This window comes from Kogia breviceps, chromosome 18, assembly GCF_026419965.1.
Source record: "Kogia breviceps isolate mKogBre1 chromosome 18, mKogBre1 haplotype 1, whole genome shotgun sequence".
In the NCBI taxonomy this organism is placed as follows: domain Eukaryota; kingdom Metazoa; phylum Chordata; class Mammalia; order Artiodactyla; family Physeteridae; genus Kogia; species Kogia breviceps.
The window spans coordinates 1,298,298-1,316,616 of record NC_081327.1 but is presented as its reverse complement, the minus strand read 5'-3'; the positions used below and the strand labels follow the sequence as shown (position 1 = coordinate 1,316,616).

Genomic DNA, 18,319 nt, shown 5'->3' with positions numbered 1-18,319 from the left:
GGGACAGCCCGCGGCTGAACCTCTAGCGCCCTCCTCGGGCCTCCCCACCCAGCCCGGTTCCCACCTCCGGACGCGAAGACCCCCTCCAGCTGCCCTCGGCGGCCATAGGGGCCCTGGCGGAGGCTGGTCCAACTGACCGAGCGGCCCCACACCTGGGCCAAGAGCGCGGCTCCAGACTCTTCCCCATGGGTCTGCAGCTACAACCTCTGGAGAAAGCACGAGGCGCGCCCGCCCGGCACAACCGGGACGATCCCGCCAGTCCCACGGGCCCCGCGGACCTCTGCCTTGGGCACCGCGGCTGAATCCCTTCCCCCGCAGAGGTCTCCCGAGCTCGGCAAGGAAGGAATCACACAAGGGGGCGGCTATCTGCAAACCAAGGCCTCCGGGGAACCAGACCTGACAGCATCTTGATCTTGGACTTCTGGTCTCCAGCACTGTGAGAGGATATGTATCTGCTGTTCAGGCCACCAAGTCTGTGGTATTTTATGATGACAATCCTAGCAAACTAATACAATTAACAATTCACTTATGCATGAGCATTTGCAGAATTTTTTTCCCCCTAGCCTATTGGCTTTTATCAGTAAAGCTGGTGTTGCTGTGAACATTAGAGTACAAGCATTTCTGTGGACACAATTTTATTCCTCTTGGAGATAAACCTACAAGTTAGATGGGTGTGTCACATAAGTGCATCTGTAGTTTTACAGATGTCACCAGTTTTCTAAAGTGGGTTTTAACATTTTGCATTCCAACAGTAATGTATGGGAGTTCTGTTTCATAACTTCACTGACTTGGCATTGTTGGTTTGACCATTCAGGTGAGTATGTACTTGTGTCTCATTGTGGTCTTGATTTGTATTTCCCTAGTGATTATGTTGACCATATTTTCACATGCTTATTATTCAAGTGTCTCCTCTGATGAAATAGGTATTCAAAACTTCTACTTTAAAAAAAAAATTTTTCTTATTGTTGTAAAGGTTATTTTAAAATTCTGGACACCAGTTATTAATCAGATGTACTTTGGCTTGTACTTTTTTAAAAATTAATTTATTTTTGGCTGCGTTGGGTCTTTGTTGAGGCAAGCAGGGGGGCTACTCTTCATTCAGGTGCACGGGCTCCTCATTGTGGTGGCTTCTCTTGTTGCAGAGCATGGGCTCCCGGCACGCGGGGTTCAGCAGTTGTGGCTCACAGGCTCTAGAGCGCAGGCTCAGTAGTTGTGATGCATGGGCTTAGTTGCTCCGTGGCATGTGGGATCTTCCCGGACCAGGGTTCGAACCCATGTCCCCAGCATTGGCAGGCAGATTCTTAACCACTGTGTCACCAGGGAAGTCCCCTATAGTAATTCTTAAAATTACATTAAAACCTTTCAAATGTGTTGTCCTTTCCAAAATTTGTTTGGGGTATTTTAGGTCTTTTGAATTTCCGTATGAATTTTAGAATCATTTTGTCAATTTCTACCAAAATCACTGGGAATTTGATAACTGTGTGAACCTACAGAACAATTATGGGAAAATAAATTAAAATATTAAGTCCTTAGATTCAGAAACGTGTGTCTCAGTAATGTTTTGTAAATTTGCTTAATAGTTTTTGAATATATTTTGTTAAATATATTCCTAAATATTTCATATTTTGATGCTAGAGTAAGGGGTATAGTTTTCCAATTTCCAAACATTTACTGTATACTGACCTTGTAGCCTGGCACCTTGACTAATCTATTAGATCTCTTAACTTTTTAAATATATAATTAAGGATGTTCCAAATAGATAAGCATATCATCTGTGAATAATGACCATTTTGGTTCTTCCTTATGTCACTGGCACAGAGTTTCAGTGCAACATTACATAGAAGTTGTGAGAGTGGACATTCCTGCTTATTCCTAATATTAGGGGGAAAGCATTCAGTCTTTCCCCATTAAGTGTAATGTTAGCTTTAGGTTTCTAATGCTGCCGTATATCAGTTTAAGGAAATTGATTCTGACGCCTGTTCTCTGACACCAGCTATCCAGAGTTTGTGTCACTCTAGATATCTGTAAGGGTTCAGTCGTCCACCAGAAAGCCCTCACTTCAGACATGCGCTTCAAGTCGTTGGGTCCAACTGCACTTCTAAACAGTTTGCTATAATTTCAGGGGTTCCCATGATCCCCTCAGGTTCGGTAATTTGCTAGAATGACTCATAGAACTCACTAAAAGTGCTATGCCTACGATTCCAGTTTTGTTATAAAGAATACAGCTCAGGAATAGCCAATGGAAAGAATGCAGAGGGCAAGGTATGGGAGGGTCCCAGGTGTGAAGCTTCCATAACCTCTCTCTCTGGGGAGTCAAGCCATATCACTCTCCTGCCCATCAATGTGTTCACCAACCAGGAAGCCCCACCAAGCCTTGGTGTCCAGTGTTTCAATTGGAATCTCATTACATAGACACAACTGATGAGATCATGGCCACATGCCTGAACATCTAGCCCCTCTGCTCTCCTCACAGGTCTGTCTGGCTCAGTTTCAAAAGTCTAATCATATGATTGGTTTTTCTGGTAACCAGTCCCCATCCGGAAACGTTCTAAGGGCTTACCAAGAGTCACTTCATTAGCACAAGAAAGACTCCTATCACTCCAGGAATTTCAAGATATTTCAAGCTCTGTGCCAGGAACCTGGGACACCTTCTAGTTAATATAGATTAAATTAATATATTTTCAATTGTTAAACCAACCTTATATACATGATAAATCTCACTAGATTATAATTATCAGGAATGTAAAGTTGGCTTTAACAAATGAAAATATACTACACACACAAATTCCCTAAAATTTTGTGAAGGATTTTTTGCATCTATGCTCACACATTGGTCTATAATTTTAATTTCATTACCTAGTTTTGCTCTTAGGGTTAATATTGGCTTCTAAAAATTAGTTGGGAAGTGCCCCATATTTTATTACTTATTTTTTTGGAAGAGTCTGATGGAATCTTAATTATTCATTAAATATTTGGTAGAATTTGTTAGTGAAACCATCTTGTCCTTAAATTTTAAGTGAGAGGGCTTCTTACGTTTAAACGTAGATTACCATTAGTAGTAATTTGGAAATACTAATTAAATGTCTTTAATAAACAAAGGATTTTTAAGATTATCTATTTCTTCTTGAGGGAACCTGGTCAGTTGGTATCTTTCAATGAATTTGTGTCCTCCACATTTCCATTTATTGGGAAAGAGTCATTTAAAATAATCACACAGGGACTTTCCTGGTGGTCCAGGGGTTAAGACTCCATAGTTCCAATGCAGGGGGCACAGGTTCGATCCCCAGTCAGGGAACTAAGATTCTTTATGCTGCGTGGCGCAGCCAAAAAATAAAATAAAATAATCACACATTACCCATTATGTTTCAAAGATATTTAGTGCTATACCTTCTTTCCTTGCTCATATTTGTAAATGTGTGATTTCTCTTTTCCGATGTGGTTTGGGGGTGTTATCAATTCTACTAATTTATTCAAAGTGTCTGCTTTAGGGGGAATTCATGGATTTTCTTGAAAAAAATTTACAACATATATGAAACTGATTCTTAATACACTGGACATGAAGCAAATAACAATGACCTATGAAAGACGGCAAACGATGTGAGCCACGTGGCCATCCCAGCTTACTATGAAAAGAAATTCCCAGGCCCTAATACAAAAATGCTGAGTCCAGTCAGACCGTAAAAGTCACCCTGAGTTGAGACAAAACTTAGAATCTGGGCCTGCTAAGGTGTCTGGAATGCAACAGAGCACAGTACAGGCAAGAGAAAACTTCAGAAACATACAGAGGGTCATCCTCAAGTATGACCTCATGTACATTAGTACATCCTCATGTACTAATCTGTACATGCAGGCAGGAAATAACCAGAGCTGGGTAAAGAAACACCCAAAAGGATTCAATGAAACAATTAATTTCCAAGGCTAATGTAGAGAATGGAATAGCACCTGTTCTAACCAGTTTAAATGGGAATCCTTATGAAGCATGAGGTAGAGAATACAGAATGATTGTGTCTCAGTAGGGGGAGAGAAATTAGCCTTAAAGTGAATGCTGCAGTAATTCAACCTAAAAATGTTTGGAATCAAGATCCCAAAAGATCATATTGCTTCCAAGGAACTTAAACAATACCAAGAATATCTACTGAAATGCAAGTATTTGCAGTACCCCAAAAGGCAAAATTGAGTGTTCAATCAAAACTACACAATGTTAACAGTATCTGACAAAATAGATTTTAGAGCAAAGAATATTACTATAGATAAAGAGCACCCTTTCTCAATGATAAAAGAAGTCTACTCATTAAGTGGACATAACAGTAGGAAATATTTATTCACCTAATAAAAAGAGTTCAAAATACACAAAGCAAAACCTGATAGAATTAAACCTGATAGAGAAATAGGCAAATCCATTTTTATATTCAGAGATGTCAACAACCTTATTCAAATAATTGACAGAACACTACTCCCCACCCACCACCAGTAAGGATACAGAAAACTTAGACACTGTCAACCGTCTTAACCAAGTTGACATTTGTAGAACTCTCCATCAAACAAGAACACAATATACATTCATTTTAAGCTAACATGAAATACAAGATAACCCATATTCTGGGCCATAAAGAAAATATCAATAAATGTAAATAATTCAAGTCATAAAGTATATACTCTGACTGCAATGAATTAAATTAGAAATCAGTTACCAAAAAGATAAGGAAAATCACAAATAACACACTTCTAAAAAGAACCATGTGTCAAAGAAGACATTTAAAAGGAAACCAGAAAATATTTTAAATGTAATTAAAATGAAAATACAACATATCAAGTTTTGTGGGAGGCAACTAAAGCAGTTGTTACAGAGTGACTTTTAGAATTTAGCACCTATGTTACGAAAAAACCCATAAGTTTCAAATGAAGGATCTCAGGTTCTATGTTAAAAAGTAGCAGAAGAACATAAATGAAATACAATAAAAGCAAAAAGCAATGGTAAAAGTCAAAATGGGGGAAAAAAAAGGAACAGGAAAAAACAGAAAAATCAGTGAAATCAAGTGCTGCCAGAAGATCAATAAAGCTGATAAACTACTGATGAAGAAAAAAAGAGAAATATAGACATTACCAGTGTTGGGAATAAGAGAGGTGGCATCACGACAGATTCTACAGGTACTAAAATATAAAAGGATAGCTTGAAAAATTTGACTACTTAAATTAACAAACTCTTTAAGAAAGATACAAACCACCAAAGCTCACTGTAGGGGGAAAAAAAAAAGATAAATTCTATAAACCTATGTTCACCATGGAAATTAAATTTATAGTTAGAAACCTTCCCACAAAATAGACTCTAGGCCCAAATACTTCACCGGTGAATTCCACCAAACAATTAAGAAAGAAATAATGTCAATTCTTCACAAACTCTTCCAGAAAATTGAAGAGCAGGGGACACTTAACCAACTTATTCTGTAAAACCAGCATTACTGATAGCAACCAAACCCATGCTTTTAAAAAATTAGAGACTAACATTCCTCATGAGCATAGATGCAAAAATCTTAAAAAAAAAAAAAAAAAGAAAAGAAAAGAAAAAGAAAACGAGCACATAAAATTCAACAGTGCATAAAAGAGTAGTACATCATGACCAAATGGGGTTTACCTCAGAAATGCAAGGTTGGTTTAACTTTTGAAATCAGTCAATATGATTCCTCATTAAAAGACTAAAAAGGTAAAAAAAAGAAAAACAACTATGATTGTGGTCACCAGTATTCAAGAAACGCTCCCACAAGTCCCTACCGCTTTTTATTCTCACTGTTGTGAAGTAAGTCCCCTTCCACCCTGAACCAGGATTAGTCTATGTTACCCACAGAGTAAGTCAGAAACGATGGCACATCATTTCCAGGTGAAGGTTATGAGCCACAGATACTGTGGCTTCGTTCCTGTGAGTTCTCTCCTGGGTCACTTGCTTTGGAACTGTTTCTCTAAAGTGGAATACTTTAAGCAAAGGTATGGATGAAAAAGAATGAATTACTGATACACAGAACACTGATAAATCACAACATAATTATACAGAGTTTGAAAAGCCATATACATACTAGTACCTTTTAAATTACTCTCCACACACACACACACACACACACACACACACTTAAAATTCTAAGAAATCCAAACAGATTTACAATGACAGAAAACAAGATGAGTGGTTGCCTGGGAATGGGTGAGGGTGAGAGGTATTATAAAAGGAATCAGGAAACTTGGTTACAAAGGTGCAAACATGTATCAAAACTTACCAAATTATACACACTATAAATATGAGCAACTATAGAAAATGTTTAGATTGCTCAGACTATAACTGTAGCCATAAGATTATGAGACACAAATATGAGTCCTAAGAATTTCCATAAACTCTCATACCAAAGTCACAGTGATGGAAACATTTGTGGATATGCCTTTAGAAGAGTTATATAACCTATAGTTGGCTAGTCTCCCAACTTCCTATTTATCAGATGCCCTTTTAGGGGACAGTGACATCTGCCTACCAAATAACAGATTTCAGGGATGCTGGTAGGTCCCAGGGAATCAAACTCTACTAAAAAGGGCTGGGGAATATGAAGCATTCCCTAGGAACAAGGGACCCAATTCATGCTGCTCCCAGGCACATCAGAAGTTGTCATGACAAATGCCCACTGCTCAAGAAGACCTTGGTCACACAAATCATCTTGGCATACAGGACACATGATTAGGCCTGCAAAGATTGGTATTCTTTCCTAGGAGGCCTTGAGTAGCAATGCAAATTAGACTGAAACTAGAATAAGAGCTGTTCTTTCTTCACCATTCTGCAAATACCACTGAGACACAACAGTTGGACCTCTCACACAAGCTGTACATTCTTTCAGGCTGGCAGAGCCCAATTCTGTTCTCAACTCAACCCACAAAGTGAACAGAATTCCCAGGATTAAAGGTAGTTTAAAACTAAGGCATTTGTTGCAAACCCAGAAGAATATGAGGCAGACAATTCCCAAGTTAGGTGACTTGGGGGCTGGACAAATCCATCACGAGTGCCACATGAGACCAATAAAGTCTGAAAAATGGAAATCTCTGCAAGCAGCCAGCAGAACAAAGCTTATGTTCTTCTGGACAAAATTGGGTCACATCCATGCTTAACCAGTAGGGGGGCAGGAAGGAGTGAGGATCTTCAATGGGCTCAGGCTACCGATGATTCCCACCAGGGAAGGGAGGAAGAGCAGAGATCTTGCCCATCAAAGCACGCTGGGGTGACTTATGCACAACGTGGCACCCTGCTGTTGCACAGACATATAGATTCTTTCAGAGACACTGGCAGTGATATGCTTCTGGCAAGTGTGCAGAGGCCTCTCACAGTGAACAAAGGCATGTTACAAAGTGCAATATTGCTCCAGAAACCTTCCCATATAGCTGGCACACAGAAGAATCTCCTCAGGGTTGGAGTTCAAATGTATGAGACTCATCTTCCAGCTGATGGCTACTCACATAGGCTACTCTTAGAGCTTCTCTCTGGTGTCACCCACTATGGCATATTCCCTGCTATCCTAAGGCCTTTCTCCAGCATGAACTTTCCAGTGTCTGATGAGGGAAGCCCTTTGCCTGAAGGCCTTCCCACACTCACTGCACTTATACGGTCTTTCTCCAGTGTGGATTCTATGGTGCTGAACAAGCACATGTTTGTGGCTAAAGGCTTTTCCACACTCACTGCACACATACGGCTTTTCGCCATTGTGAACTCTCTGGTGTGCAATAAGGTCGGAACTTTGGCTGAAGAACTTCCCACATGCAATGCACTCATAAGGCCTTGCCCCAGTATGAACGCTCCAGTGCTTAATGAGTCTGTATTTGTGACCAAAGTATTTCCCACATTCGCTGCACTCATAAGGCCTTTCTCCAGTATGGATACTCTCATGCTGAACAAGTGTGGATTTGTGACTGTAGGCTTTCCCACATTCACTGCATTTGTAAGGCCTTGCTCCAGTATGGACTCTCTGGTGTACAATAAGGTTAGAGCTATGATTAAAAACTTTTCCACATATGCCACACTCGTAAGGCATTTCTCCAGTGTGGATCCTCTGGTGCTGCGCAAGTATGGGTTTGCGGCTGAAAGTTTTCCCACACTCACTGCACTCATAAGGCCTTTCTCCAGTGTGAACTCTCTGGTGCTGAACAAGTGAGTCTTTGCGGCTGAAGGCTTTCCCACATTCATTGCACTTGTAATGCCTTTGTCCACTGTGAAAGGCCTCTGCATACTTGGTATTACTTTGTGGCTTCCACTTACTAAGAAGGGCATGGTGCTGGAACATGCTTGAGCTAGCTGGGAAGTCCTTACAACCCTCCCCTGTGGTAAAGTGCATGTCCAATGACTGGACAGAGCAGCCATTCACAAGAAAGGCCCTACCCTCATCCCTTCTGCAGGGTTTCTCTCCACTGTGCTGCTTCTGGTGGTGAAGGTTTGCACTGAACCAGAGTTGTTTCCCACATGCCACACATATGTATGGTTTTTGCCCAGGGTGTGTTTCCTGGTGCTCAGCCAAGTACAAAACATCTTTCAAGATCGGGCCACATGTCTCACAGGGGTGGGCCTTCTGGGAAGACGGAATCGTCTTAGGAATCATGACCTGTGACACTCCTTTTACAGAAACGCTCTGCTCAAAATGTATCTCCTCCTCCTCCATTCCATGCGAACAACCTGAAAGCAGACAAATGCTGGTGAAGGACACATTGACACTGGTGGCAAGGGGCAGACTCATTACAAATGTGTGTCTATCAGAACTAAGATGAAGGTCTGCTATCAGACAAGAGACCAGAGCTCAAGTTGAGTAAAGGGCTGCTATGCAGTAGTTGGCATCTAAAGGTCACAGGATGGAAGTGGCCTTGATGGGGAGAGGACACAAATGTGGGGAACAGCCTAGGAAGCACAGGGTGTCTAATGAAGTCATCCACAAATGGATTTTAGCAAGGCCTTGGCTGCTAGGGAGATGTGCAGAAGGGTGTGTTCCCTGAATAGCTACAATCAAATAGACTAGGTGGTATTTAAGAATTATTTGAGGTATGTGCACATTTCATGACACATTAAGCATATAAGCCAGTTTTGGAAAGCAGTGGAGAGGAACAGCTGAGATGTGGGCAGAGGTGGGGAACAGTCAAAGGCTAAAAGTCAGAACATAAAAGATAAGTGTGTAAATGGGAAAGTAAAGATAGGAATGAAGTGTGGCCATTGGCCTTGGCACTCAAACAACTGTGGGCACAGAGATGTTGGGGAATTATTAGAACCCAGCCCGACATCACATCTTTCCCCAGCTCCCACTCACCAGGGCCACCCCCACCCTGAGCCTCTCTGGTCATGGCTGGAGTCATGTCGGCCCACTCAGATAGCCAGGGCTCACTGTCCAGCTCCAGTGGGGCAACCCCATGGAACATGGAAGATGCATATCCTAAGGAAAAGACAGGTAAGTGGCCAGCACTGGTCTGGGTGACCCACCCCTCAGAGAAGACAACTAAATACTAAAAAAATAACTCTGAAGTAGTGTCTTGCAGGAATAGCCTAGCGGTCCCAACAAGCAGTGACCATACTGGTCCTTGCAATTCTTGACACAGGCAGGCTACTAGAAATGTCAGCCAGAGGAAGGGGGTAGAACCTGGGGCACAGGGATGGCATGGATCTGGACAGAGGCACCCAGTCAGGGAGAGAACAAACTGGAGATGATCCACTGGGTGACAGCAGGATGCTTCATGCCTGCATCCATCCATGTAAGCCTTCAGGGCAGCAGGTACTAGGACTGCTCAGAAGTCAGAGGTGCTAGTGCACAAAGCTCACACCTGGCAACCACAGCACCCTAGGGAACAGGGGAGGGAGGTAATGCCTACGGCTCTGATAGAAGAAACAGGGAAGGGAGAGAGCCCAGTCCAGGACACTGCAGGGGATGTGAGGGCCTTACCCAATGAGGCCATAAGGGCAAAGTTCTCCAGCATCACTTCGCGGTACAGGAGCCTCTGAGCCTCATCAAGGAGCCCCCACTCCTCCTGGGAGAAGTACACGAACACGTCCTCAAAGTTCACTTTCCCCTGCCACAATGGGGAGAGCCGAGTCTGTGAGTAGTCTCTCTCCTAAGGACCCCCATCTTGCCCCCACAGAGCTCCCTTCAGCATTCCTTCCAACCTAGGTCCTCAACTCATTGGAAATACCAGGGCCAGGTGCCACGTATGTCTGCTCTCTTCTTAAGGTCCGTTTGATCACGGTGTCCACCCACACCAACAACAGGCAGGTGGGCAGAAAGGCACCATCTAAGCTCAGGGGCTGGCATGTGGGGCCGCACCGCATCCCCACCCACATCCTTCCAGCCAGTTCTCCCGGAGTTGCTAAGACCATGCTTACCAGACAAACAAAGTTGGGCTCATCTTTCTCCTGTAAGTCCCCAACACCAGGGACCAAGGGCCATCAGTTCATACTCCTTTTCCACATGCACACCAGTCTTCTGAATCACTCTCAATCTCACAACTCTGGCCCCCCACCCAGTTGGGGCCAGATGGTGATGGCCTCCACCATCACCTTCCTGGCTCATTAACTGCAATGCCGTTGTGACGTGTAGATTCTCCCTTGTAAACCTATATACACACCATCTTCTGCTTTTTGGATGTCTCCATCCTGAGTCCCTCCACAGGACTTCAGCCCTGTGTCCAGCAGCTCACTTGACACCTCCACTCAGTGTTCTCTGGAACATCTCAGACTCTTCACATGGCCACAAATAAACTCCTGATACCCATGCAGAGTTACTTCTGCGACTAACTTGCCCATCTCAGCCCATGGAGCTTCTACCCTTCTGATTGATAAGGCCTAACACCTTGGGGCTCCTCCACACATGAGAAAATATGACCTAGTCACTTTTCCCATCTACACAGCCAGCCCTCTGGACCATCCATTACCGCTCACCTGGAATACTGAAGCAGCCTCCTCCCCAGTCTCCTTGTCTCTATCCTAATTCCCTCTTCCGTCACCAAACACACTCTGTTCTCCACTTGGCATCCAGGGGGAGTCTGTTAAAACCTGGATCAGATTACCTCCCTCCTCTGCTCCACACCCACCATTGCTACACCACCCTCAGAACAGAGGCCTCGCTTGTCAGCTGGTCATTTCAGGCCTGACACCTGCCCATCTGCTCTTGATTGCTACCAGATGTGGTGGAGACCTGTAGTTTCTTGGAAACTCCCATCTCAATCTCTCCTTCAAGTATTTGCACATGCTGGCTCCTATTCCTGGAACAAACTTCCACACCTTATTCCAGTGGTCACCAGAAAACGGGAACCCTTGCATGTAACCCCTGGTCTAGACTCAGAACCCTGGGCTTGGGGTTTCTCCAGGGTCCTCAGACTCAAGAGCTGGGAGAGTACAAGTAAAGTGTTCAGGACTTCCCTGGTGGTGCAGTGGTTAAGCATCCACCTGCCAATGCAGGGGACATGGGTCTGAGCTCTGGTCTGGGAAGATCCCACATGCCGCAGAGCAACTAAGCCCACGCGCCACAACTACTGAGCCTGCGCTCTAGAGCCCGCGCGCCACAACTACTGAGCCCGCGCGCCACAACTACTGAAGCCCGCATGCCTAGAGCCTGTGTTCTGCAACGAGAAGCCACTGCAATGAGAAGCCTGCGCACCGCAACCAAGAGTAACCTCCGCTCGCCGCAACTAGAGAAAGCCCGCGCACAGTAACGAAGACCCAATGCAGCCAAAAATAAATAAATAAATTCGTTTTTTTAAAAAGTAAAGTGTTCTATGACACCACAATCCTGAAGCCCTCATGGGTGGGGGTGGAATCAATGAGAGTCTGGACATCCTCCCCTCACCTGTATAAAGCCCAGAATTACTACTGAGATCAGGGGAACCTGTGGTAAGAGGGAGACTATGAGAGACAAGCAACGACGAAAGAGGCCCAAGGGCTCACGCCTATCTTCTACTCCTGCCCTGCCACAGACCTGGGGCTGTCTGTCCTCTGAGCCTCAGTCCTCACGGCCACGTACCAGCTGTGTTGCCTTAGACTATGTCTCAACCTTTCTGGGGCCCACTGTCCGCACCCTCACCTCATGTCTGTACACACCTGGGCAGTCTACGGAATACTTTTTAAACCATCAGATATTGTCTCTCTGTTCAGAACCTTCCGTAGCTCCCATCACCCTGAGAACTGAGGCACAGCTCAGACTCTTTATCTTTTCAGACACCAAAGGCCCCAGATTTCCCAAATGCTCTGGCTGTGTCGCACCTCCAAGCCTCTGCACATGCTGGCCCCTCGCCTGTAACATCTTTCCACATCCCATCATGCTGGCTGTCAGAAATGGGACCCGACCAAGACAGCCCCCACTGTCTGGACACATGGTCCTGAGCTGCAGGGACCTGAGGCGTCTCTCATTCGAGGCTTCAGGATTCAGAGATGGAGGTCGGGGGAAGGACCCAGGGGTGCAGCACCCACCTGCTCCGGGTCCGTCAGCACGGCGGCCGCCATCGACACCTGCGGACTGGGGAGGGGAGTAGCTGGAGAGCGACAGGTGCGAGGTCCCGGACTCCGGCGGCCGGGTCACCTGAGCGGTGCCACTGCCGATCCTCAGGTCCGTCTCTGTTTAGGGCAGACAACGCCTCTCGCGTTTTCCCTGTCCTGTCACCTCCGGTGTGACGCCGCGTTCCGGAGACTGACTCGGTGAACGAATTCGAAAGCAAACAAAATGTCCGCCCAACAAGGGAAAAGGAAGTCCCGCCCCGGCGTCCTCCGTACGAACGGAAACGCCCCTTTATTGGGCCTTCATTGGCCCAGAGCCGCCAAGGCTCCTAGGTAATGTAGTTCCCACAGCACCAACGATGGAGTGGGACTTCCGCGCCACCTCCAGGTCAAAGGCGGAGCCACAGAGCTAGCGGCGCCTAGAAATTGCATCTTTTCGTTTGAGGATTAGGCGGAGCGTTGCTTCCTCTTAAAGGAGACGCACCCATATTTCCGGTGAGTGTAGTCTGTAACACATCACAAAAATGTTCAGAAACATATTATTTGGGGCTTCTTTACATAGACAATGCTCACCAGAAAAATCAAATGCACACACCATATACTAATGTCGCTCAGACCTCCATAGCTGGAAGCTAATAAATCGTATTTGTTATCAAATATACACAACGTAGTGCGAAACGCTTGGGTTAGTTGTGTGGGCCTCAGCATTTAGAATCAGGAACAAGAGCAGAGACTGCAGACACGGGCACCACATTAAGTGAAATAGGGATGTGGGACACTGATGAACAGGTGGACAATGCTGGTGTCTCTGGTCACCTCAGAAAATATTTCTCCTGCCTTTATTATCAGTGATTGTGTCTAACCCAGTGAGTAATACTTTTTACAAGAAATGTCACCGAGCCCACGCTCGTTCTGCTCGCCTCACGACAGGCCAATAAATTGGGAGACGCGCTGTTGGAGCAAGAAATAAGTTTAATCGGAAAGCGAGCAGACCCAGAATAAGGCAGACTGGTGTCTCAAAAAATCCATCTTTCCTCAGTCCGGATTCCGGCTCCTTTTATAAAAGAGGGGGAGGGGCCCACTGCGGTGCTGACCAATGGCTGAGGGGGGCTGCTATAGCTAGCGCCTGCCCTGCCCCTATTACAGAAATATTTCACTCTGTATACACAGATGTATTCAATTCCTTTTAGGTATCTTACAAAGATCTGAAAAGAAAAGTGACGGAAGAAATGTTCACTTCATAAGATATGGGGAAGTCATTCTGGCTTATATATAATTTAACTTGAACTTCAGGCTAACCAAAACAGCCTGTTTGTGGCCAAATATGCACTGTACATCTGCTTTAATTATTAAAGAAGAAGGCACATTGACCAGAAGTAAGGAATGTCCATTTTAAAGATAAAGATTGGGCTTCCCTGGTGGCGCAGTGGTTGAGAATCCGCCTGCCGATGCAGGGGACACGGGTTCGTGCCCCGGTCCGGGAAGATCCCGCATGCCGTGGAGCGGCTGGGCCCGTGGGCCATGGCCGCTGGGCCTGCTCGTCCGGAGCCTGTGCTCCGCAATGGGAGGGGCCACAACGGTGAGAGGCCCGCCTAGCACCAAAAATAAAATAAAATTAAAAAAAAAAAAAAAGATAAAGATTAAAGGCCTCCCTTCCAGGGATGCCAAAGCTAGTACTCCTTGGATCATAAGACTTTCTTCCCAGGTGGCAAGGCCATACTGAGTTGTGTATGTGCTGATCTGTTTTTGTTTTTTTGAAACGTTGAAGGAGTGTATCCCTGACTTGTTTGATGTTCCTTGTTATAACAAGATATAAAACTGTGCTCAAAACCATGCTTCTCTAGAGCAGTTCCTCAGAGTAATCTGAGAAGCTGTCTCCTGGGCTACAGTCCTCAGTTTGGATCAAAATAACCTCTTTTCTATTCCCATTGTAGATTGTTTATTGATTATTTTCCATCGACAAAGGTAATTTACCAAATGTCATTTGTCAATTAGAAGGACAATAAGAATTGTTTCTGTGCAGAAGAAATAACCACCATACTAAATTTCTATACACAGTAAAAATGCCTTTTAAGAAAGTGTGATGTAAGACTATTTGAGGATAAAAATGACGACTGTAATGGAAAACAAACCCACAGAAAATAAAATTCTAAACAGAATTTTCTAAACTGAAAATAATATTCAAGTACAAAGAAGGCTGATCCAGACGGAAAGTCTGCAATGAGGATTGAGATAAGTGTGCATCTTTTGATTAAAATAACTGCTCGTTATCTGTGTAAAACATGAATATGTCTCCTTATAGAGTTAAAGTGATGGAATTCCATGTATAACCTCAGAACATATACATTGAGAGGAGGCTAGTTGCTTAATGTTCTGAATCCCTTATATTTCTAATCAGGAATAAATGTATTTCTAACCCTATACTCTAATGTATTAAATAAGCTTTTGCAATTTTTAGCTTAAATATAATAAATGCAACCAGAATATACTTTTCAAACTAGAAGAGGAAAAATTTGGATTATAAATGATCAATAGAATGGTAAAAACAATAGTAAAAGAAATGGAACTAGTCCTATGAGGTGGATTTGTCACCTAGGTTAATATGAGGAAACTGAGGCAGAAAAGGGTCTATGACTTACTCTCAGTTATGGCTGTTAAGTAGCACATCTGGGAATGGAGTCCACAGAGCCACAGCTTTAACCACTACCCAACACAGCCTCCAATCCAATGTCATCTATCTGGCCCCTTCTATGTTGGAGAAATGAGGTCATGGAAAATTCAACTGCCCAGGTAACTGACATGAGGACAGGGATAAGTCTTGCCTTTTCTTTGTCCCAGAAATACTAGCCTTCTGCTTTATTTATTCCCTAAACATGTTTTTCCTGGTCATTGACCAAGAAACCAGAACAGGAAAAGCCCTGCCAGCCCACAGATACAGAGTGTTTGAGGGGGGTAACTCTCATTGCCTGAGCCTTGCTCTGTCATCACAACCATCCACATGTCCTGTCACATCTGCTTCCCAACACCTCCAACTCCACCCCCTTGGGCCGGTCTACAAACAGTACATTTCTGGACTACAAAACAGCCTCCACCCCGTATCAGCATTAGTTCTTGCTCTACCTCAGCTCATGCTCCACACATCAGACAGAAGGTGATTTCAAAACAAATCAGGTTATACTTGGCAAATTTGAGTGGACCAAAAGTACACCAGTGTGGGACTTCCCTGGTAGTCTAGTTGTTAAGACTCTGCACTTGCAGTGCAGGGGGCGTGGGTTCCACCCCAGGTTGGGGACCTAAGATCCCACGTGCTGCGCAGTGCGTCCAAAAAAAATTATTATTATTATTTTTTGCGGTACGCGGGCCTCTCACTGTTGTGGCCTCTCCCGTTGCGGAGCACAGGCTCCGGACGCACAGGCTCAGCGGCCATGGCTCACGGGCCCAGCCACTCCGCAGCATGTGGGATCTTCCCGGACTGGGGCACGAACCCGTGTCCCCTGCATCAGCAGGCGGACTCTCAACCACTGCGCCACCAGGGAAGCCCCCCAAAATTATTTTTAAAAAGCACATCGGTGGCCAAAGGGGCAAAGGTCTCAGTCTTCCCTGTTACCTACCCTCCAACATGTAGCTTTGGGGTTAGTAAAACACTTTCCCATCATCAGTTAGCATTGATCATGCACAACCTTGCCCTGTCTGTGGTCGGCCTCATTGTAAATATACGTGGTGACAAAATACAGGAGAGGCATAGCAGCTTCCTGAAGTCCCACACAGCCAACCTGAAGTAGACTCAGACACATAGCCCATGCTCTCTGCTCTAGTGCTCTCCTGCAGGTGAGTGGAGGCCCCTTTCTTCTTTATGGAGTAAACAAAATATCGACATCTTTCAGCAATGGAGTTGTGGATTCCATCCAGAAGGAGTAACAGCTGTGGAGTCCTTCTGATTACTCCTATAGCCCAGAGTCTGGGGAAAGTATTCAAAGTATCCAATCCTAGCCTTACTCGGTGTACCTACTCAGCCTCACCCACTCCTTTCCATGACAACTCCAATAAAGGCTCTGGGACATGCTTTCTCCCTCCCCCTTCTGCCACATGATCCACCTTGGTGCTTCCCCATGTGGCCCTGCATGGCATGTCCTGCCTCCTGTTTCTAGGGGTCTGTGTGTAATATTCTTCCTTCATGAAAATTATTTGTGTCTGTCTCTGTTACCATACCTGATTAAGACAAATCCGAGGTACATTTTCAGACAGTAGATAATCATTTAACCTAAACTAAATGATCAAATAGTCTGTTCTTTCTTCATTAATCAAGTTATTTCAAATTCCATACCCATTTGAAGCTGTTTTAGTCTGTTGAGATCATCCATTTATCAATTCCTGTGACAAAATCAAACTGTTGCAACCTCACACGACACTTTGTGGAGAGAGTCCTCCTCACCTCTGACTAACCATGAGCACCCAGATCTAGCAGAATTCTTCTGCCGAGGTGGAGGCCGCTGTCAGCAGCCTGATCAACCCGCACCTGCAGGCCTTGTCCACCTACCTCTCCCTGAGATTTTACTCTGAAGCTGACGAGGTGGCTCTGGAGGGTGTGGGCTGCTTCTTCCGGGAGTTGGCTGAGGGGAAGCACGAAGGCACCCAGCTTCTCTTGAAGATGTGTAAGCAGTGGGGCAGCCGCACCCTGGTCTAGGACGGGCAGAAGCTGTCCCGGAACGAGCGGAGCGCCAATGTGGACCCATGGAGGCCGCCATAGCCCTGGAGAAGAGCCTGAACCAGGCCCTCTTGGATCTGCATGCCCTGGGTTCTGCGAGCCGCAGACGCCCAGCTCTGTAAGCTCCTGGAGAGCCGCTTACTGGAGGAGGAGCTCCTCAAGAAGATGGGCGACCATCTGACCAACCTGCGCAGGCTGGCTGGCCCCCAGGCCGGGCTGGGCGAGTGTCTCTTCCAAAGGCTCTCCTGCGAGCGCGACTAGGAGCCTCCGGAGCCCAGCGGCCTCTGCGGGACCCCTCTGTCTCCAACCTCCTCGAGATCTCTGCCCGAGCCTCTTCCTTCAGCCAGGAGGCAACTTTTTAACGACCCTGAAACCTTCATCTGAGCCGTGGTGCCAAGTAGAAACAAAGAATGTTCTTTTACAGAGGGGAAAAAAGGCTAGGCTGTGATTTTTTTAAAAGTATCTGAATAGTATGAATGATTTGTAATCTCTTTAATTCTCAAGATTGTCTAAAGAAATGGGTCCTAACTTTTGGGTACCAACTGGGTACATTGAGTATCTGATAAACTATGTTTTCTGTCAAGAAGAATAAATACACCTATTCTGAACATGTTGTATAGGGGATTCTCTGGTGGTCCAGTGGTTAGGAGTCTGCGCTTTCACTGCCCTGGGCCCAGGTTCAATCCCTGGTCGGAGAGCTAAGATCCCACAAGCCGCAGTGCAGACAAAAAGAAAAAAAAAAAAAATTTGCACGGAATTTTAGGGTTTTCATGACTTCTCTGGAGTCATTCTGGGTACTGGATTCAACTCTGGTTTTCTAAAATGTAACTGTGGTTTTGCTGAGCAGAGAGCTGAGTACCTTGACTGGATCATATTGTGTTCGTCCCCCAACCCTCAAACTCATGATAAAATTGCTTTTCCTGATTTTCAAGTTGGTGTGATGCCATCGGCATATATTGAAGAAAGAGCCCTGAGAAGTTCATCTCTGAGTCTCCCATTAGGTTGCTACTGAGAACACTGATTATTACATCATACACTGACCTCTTTATGAAGCCCCTTGAGAAATTTCTTTCTGGTCTTAATATTAGGAATAACAGTGCATCGCTTGGGTAATTGGGGATTTTGTTTTATGG

The 18,319-nt window shown here is 45.0% G+C and overlaps 1 protein-coding gene and 1 pseudogene across 3 annotated transcripts; one reads left to right on the top strand and one right to left on the bottom strand.

Moving 5' to 3' along the window:
* Nucleotides 1-4,296: 4,296 nt before the first annotated feature.
* Nucleotides 4,297-12,716, bottom strand: LOC131744820 (zinc finger protein 772-like). 3 transcript variants are annotated; one of them, XM_067019973.1, is made up of 4 exons: nucleotides 12,458-12,708; nucleotides 9,939-10,065; nucleotides 9,312-9,434; nucleotides 4,297-8,689 (listed from the first exon to the last, which is right to left on the bottom strand). In XM_067019973.1, exons 1-4 carry the CDS (start codon nucleotides 12,488-12,490, stop codon nucleotides 7,542-7,544), a joined length of 1,431 nt encoding a protein of 476 aa, XP_066876074.1. In that variant the 5' UTR covers nucleotides 12,491-12,708; the 3' UTR covers nucleotides 4,297-7,541. The 3 variants fall into 3 exon arrangements, with proteins under 3 accessions (XP_066876074.1, XP_058900719.1, XP_066876075.1); XM_059044736.2 differs by lacking the exon at nucleotides 9,312-9,434 and having other exon boundaries at nucleotides 12,458-12,716; XM_067019974.1 differs by lacking the exons at nucleotides 9,312-9,434; nucleotides 9,939-10,065.
* Nucleotides 12,717-16,925: 4,209 nt separating this feature from the next.
* LOC131745269 (ferritin light chain pseudogene) lies at nucleotides 16,926-17,447 on the top strand (annotated as a pseudogene).
* The last annotated feature ends 872 nt before the right edge of the window (nucleotides 17,448-18,319 follow it).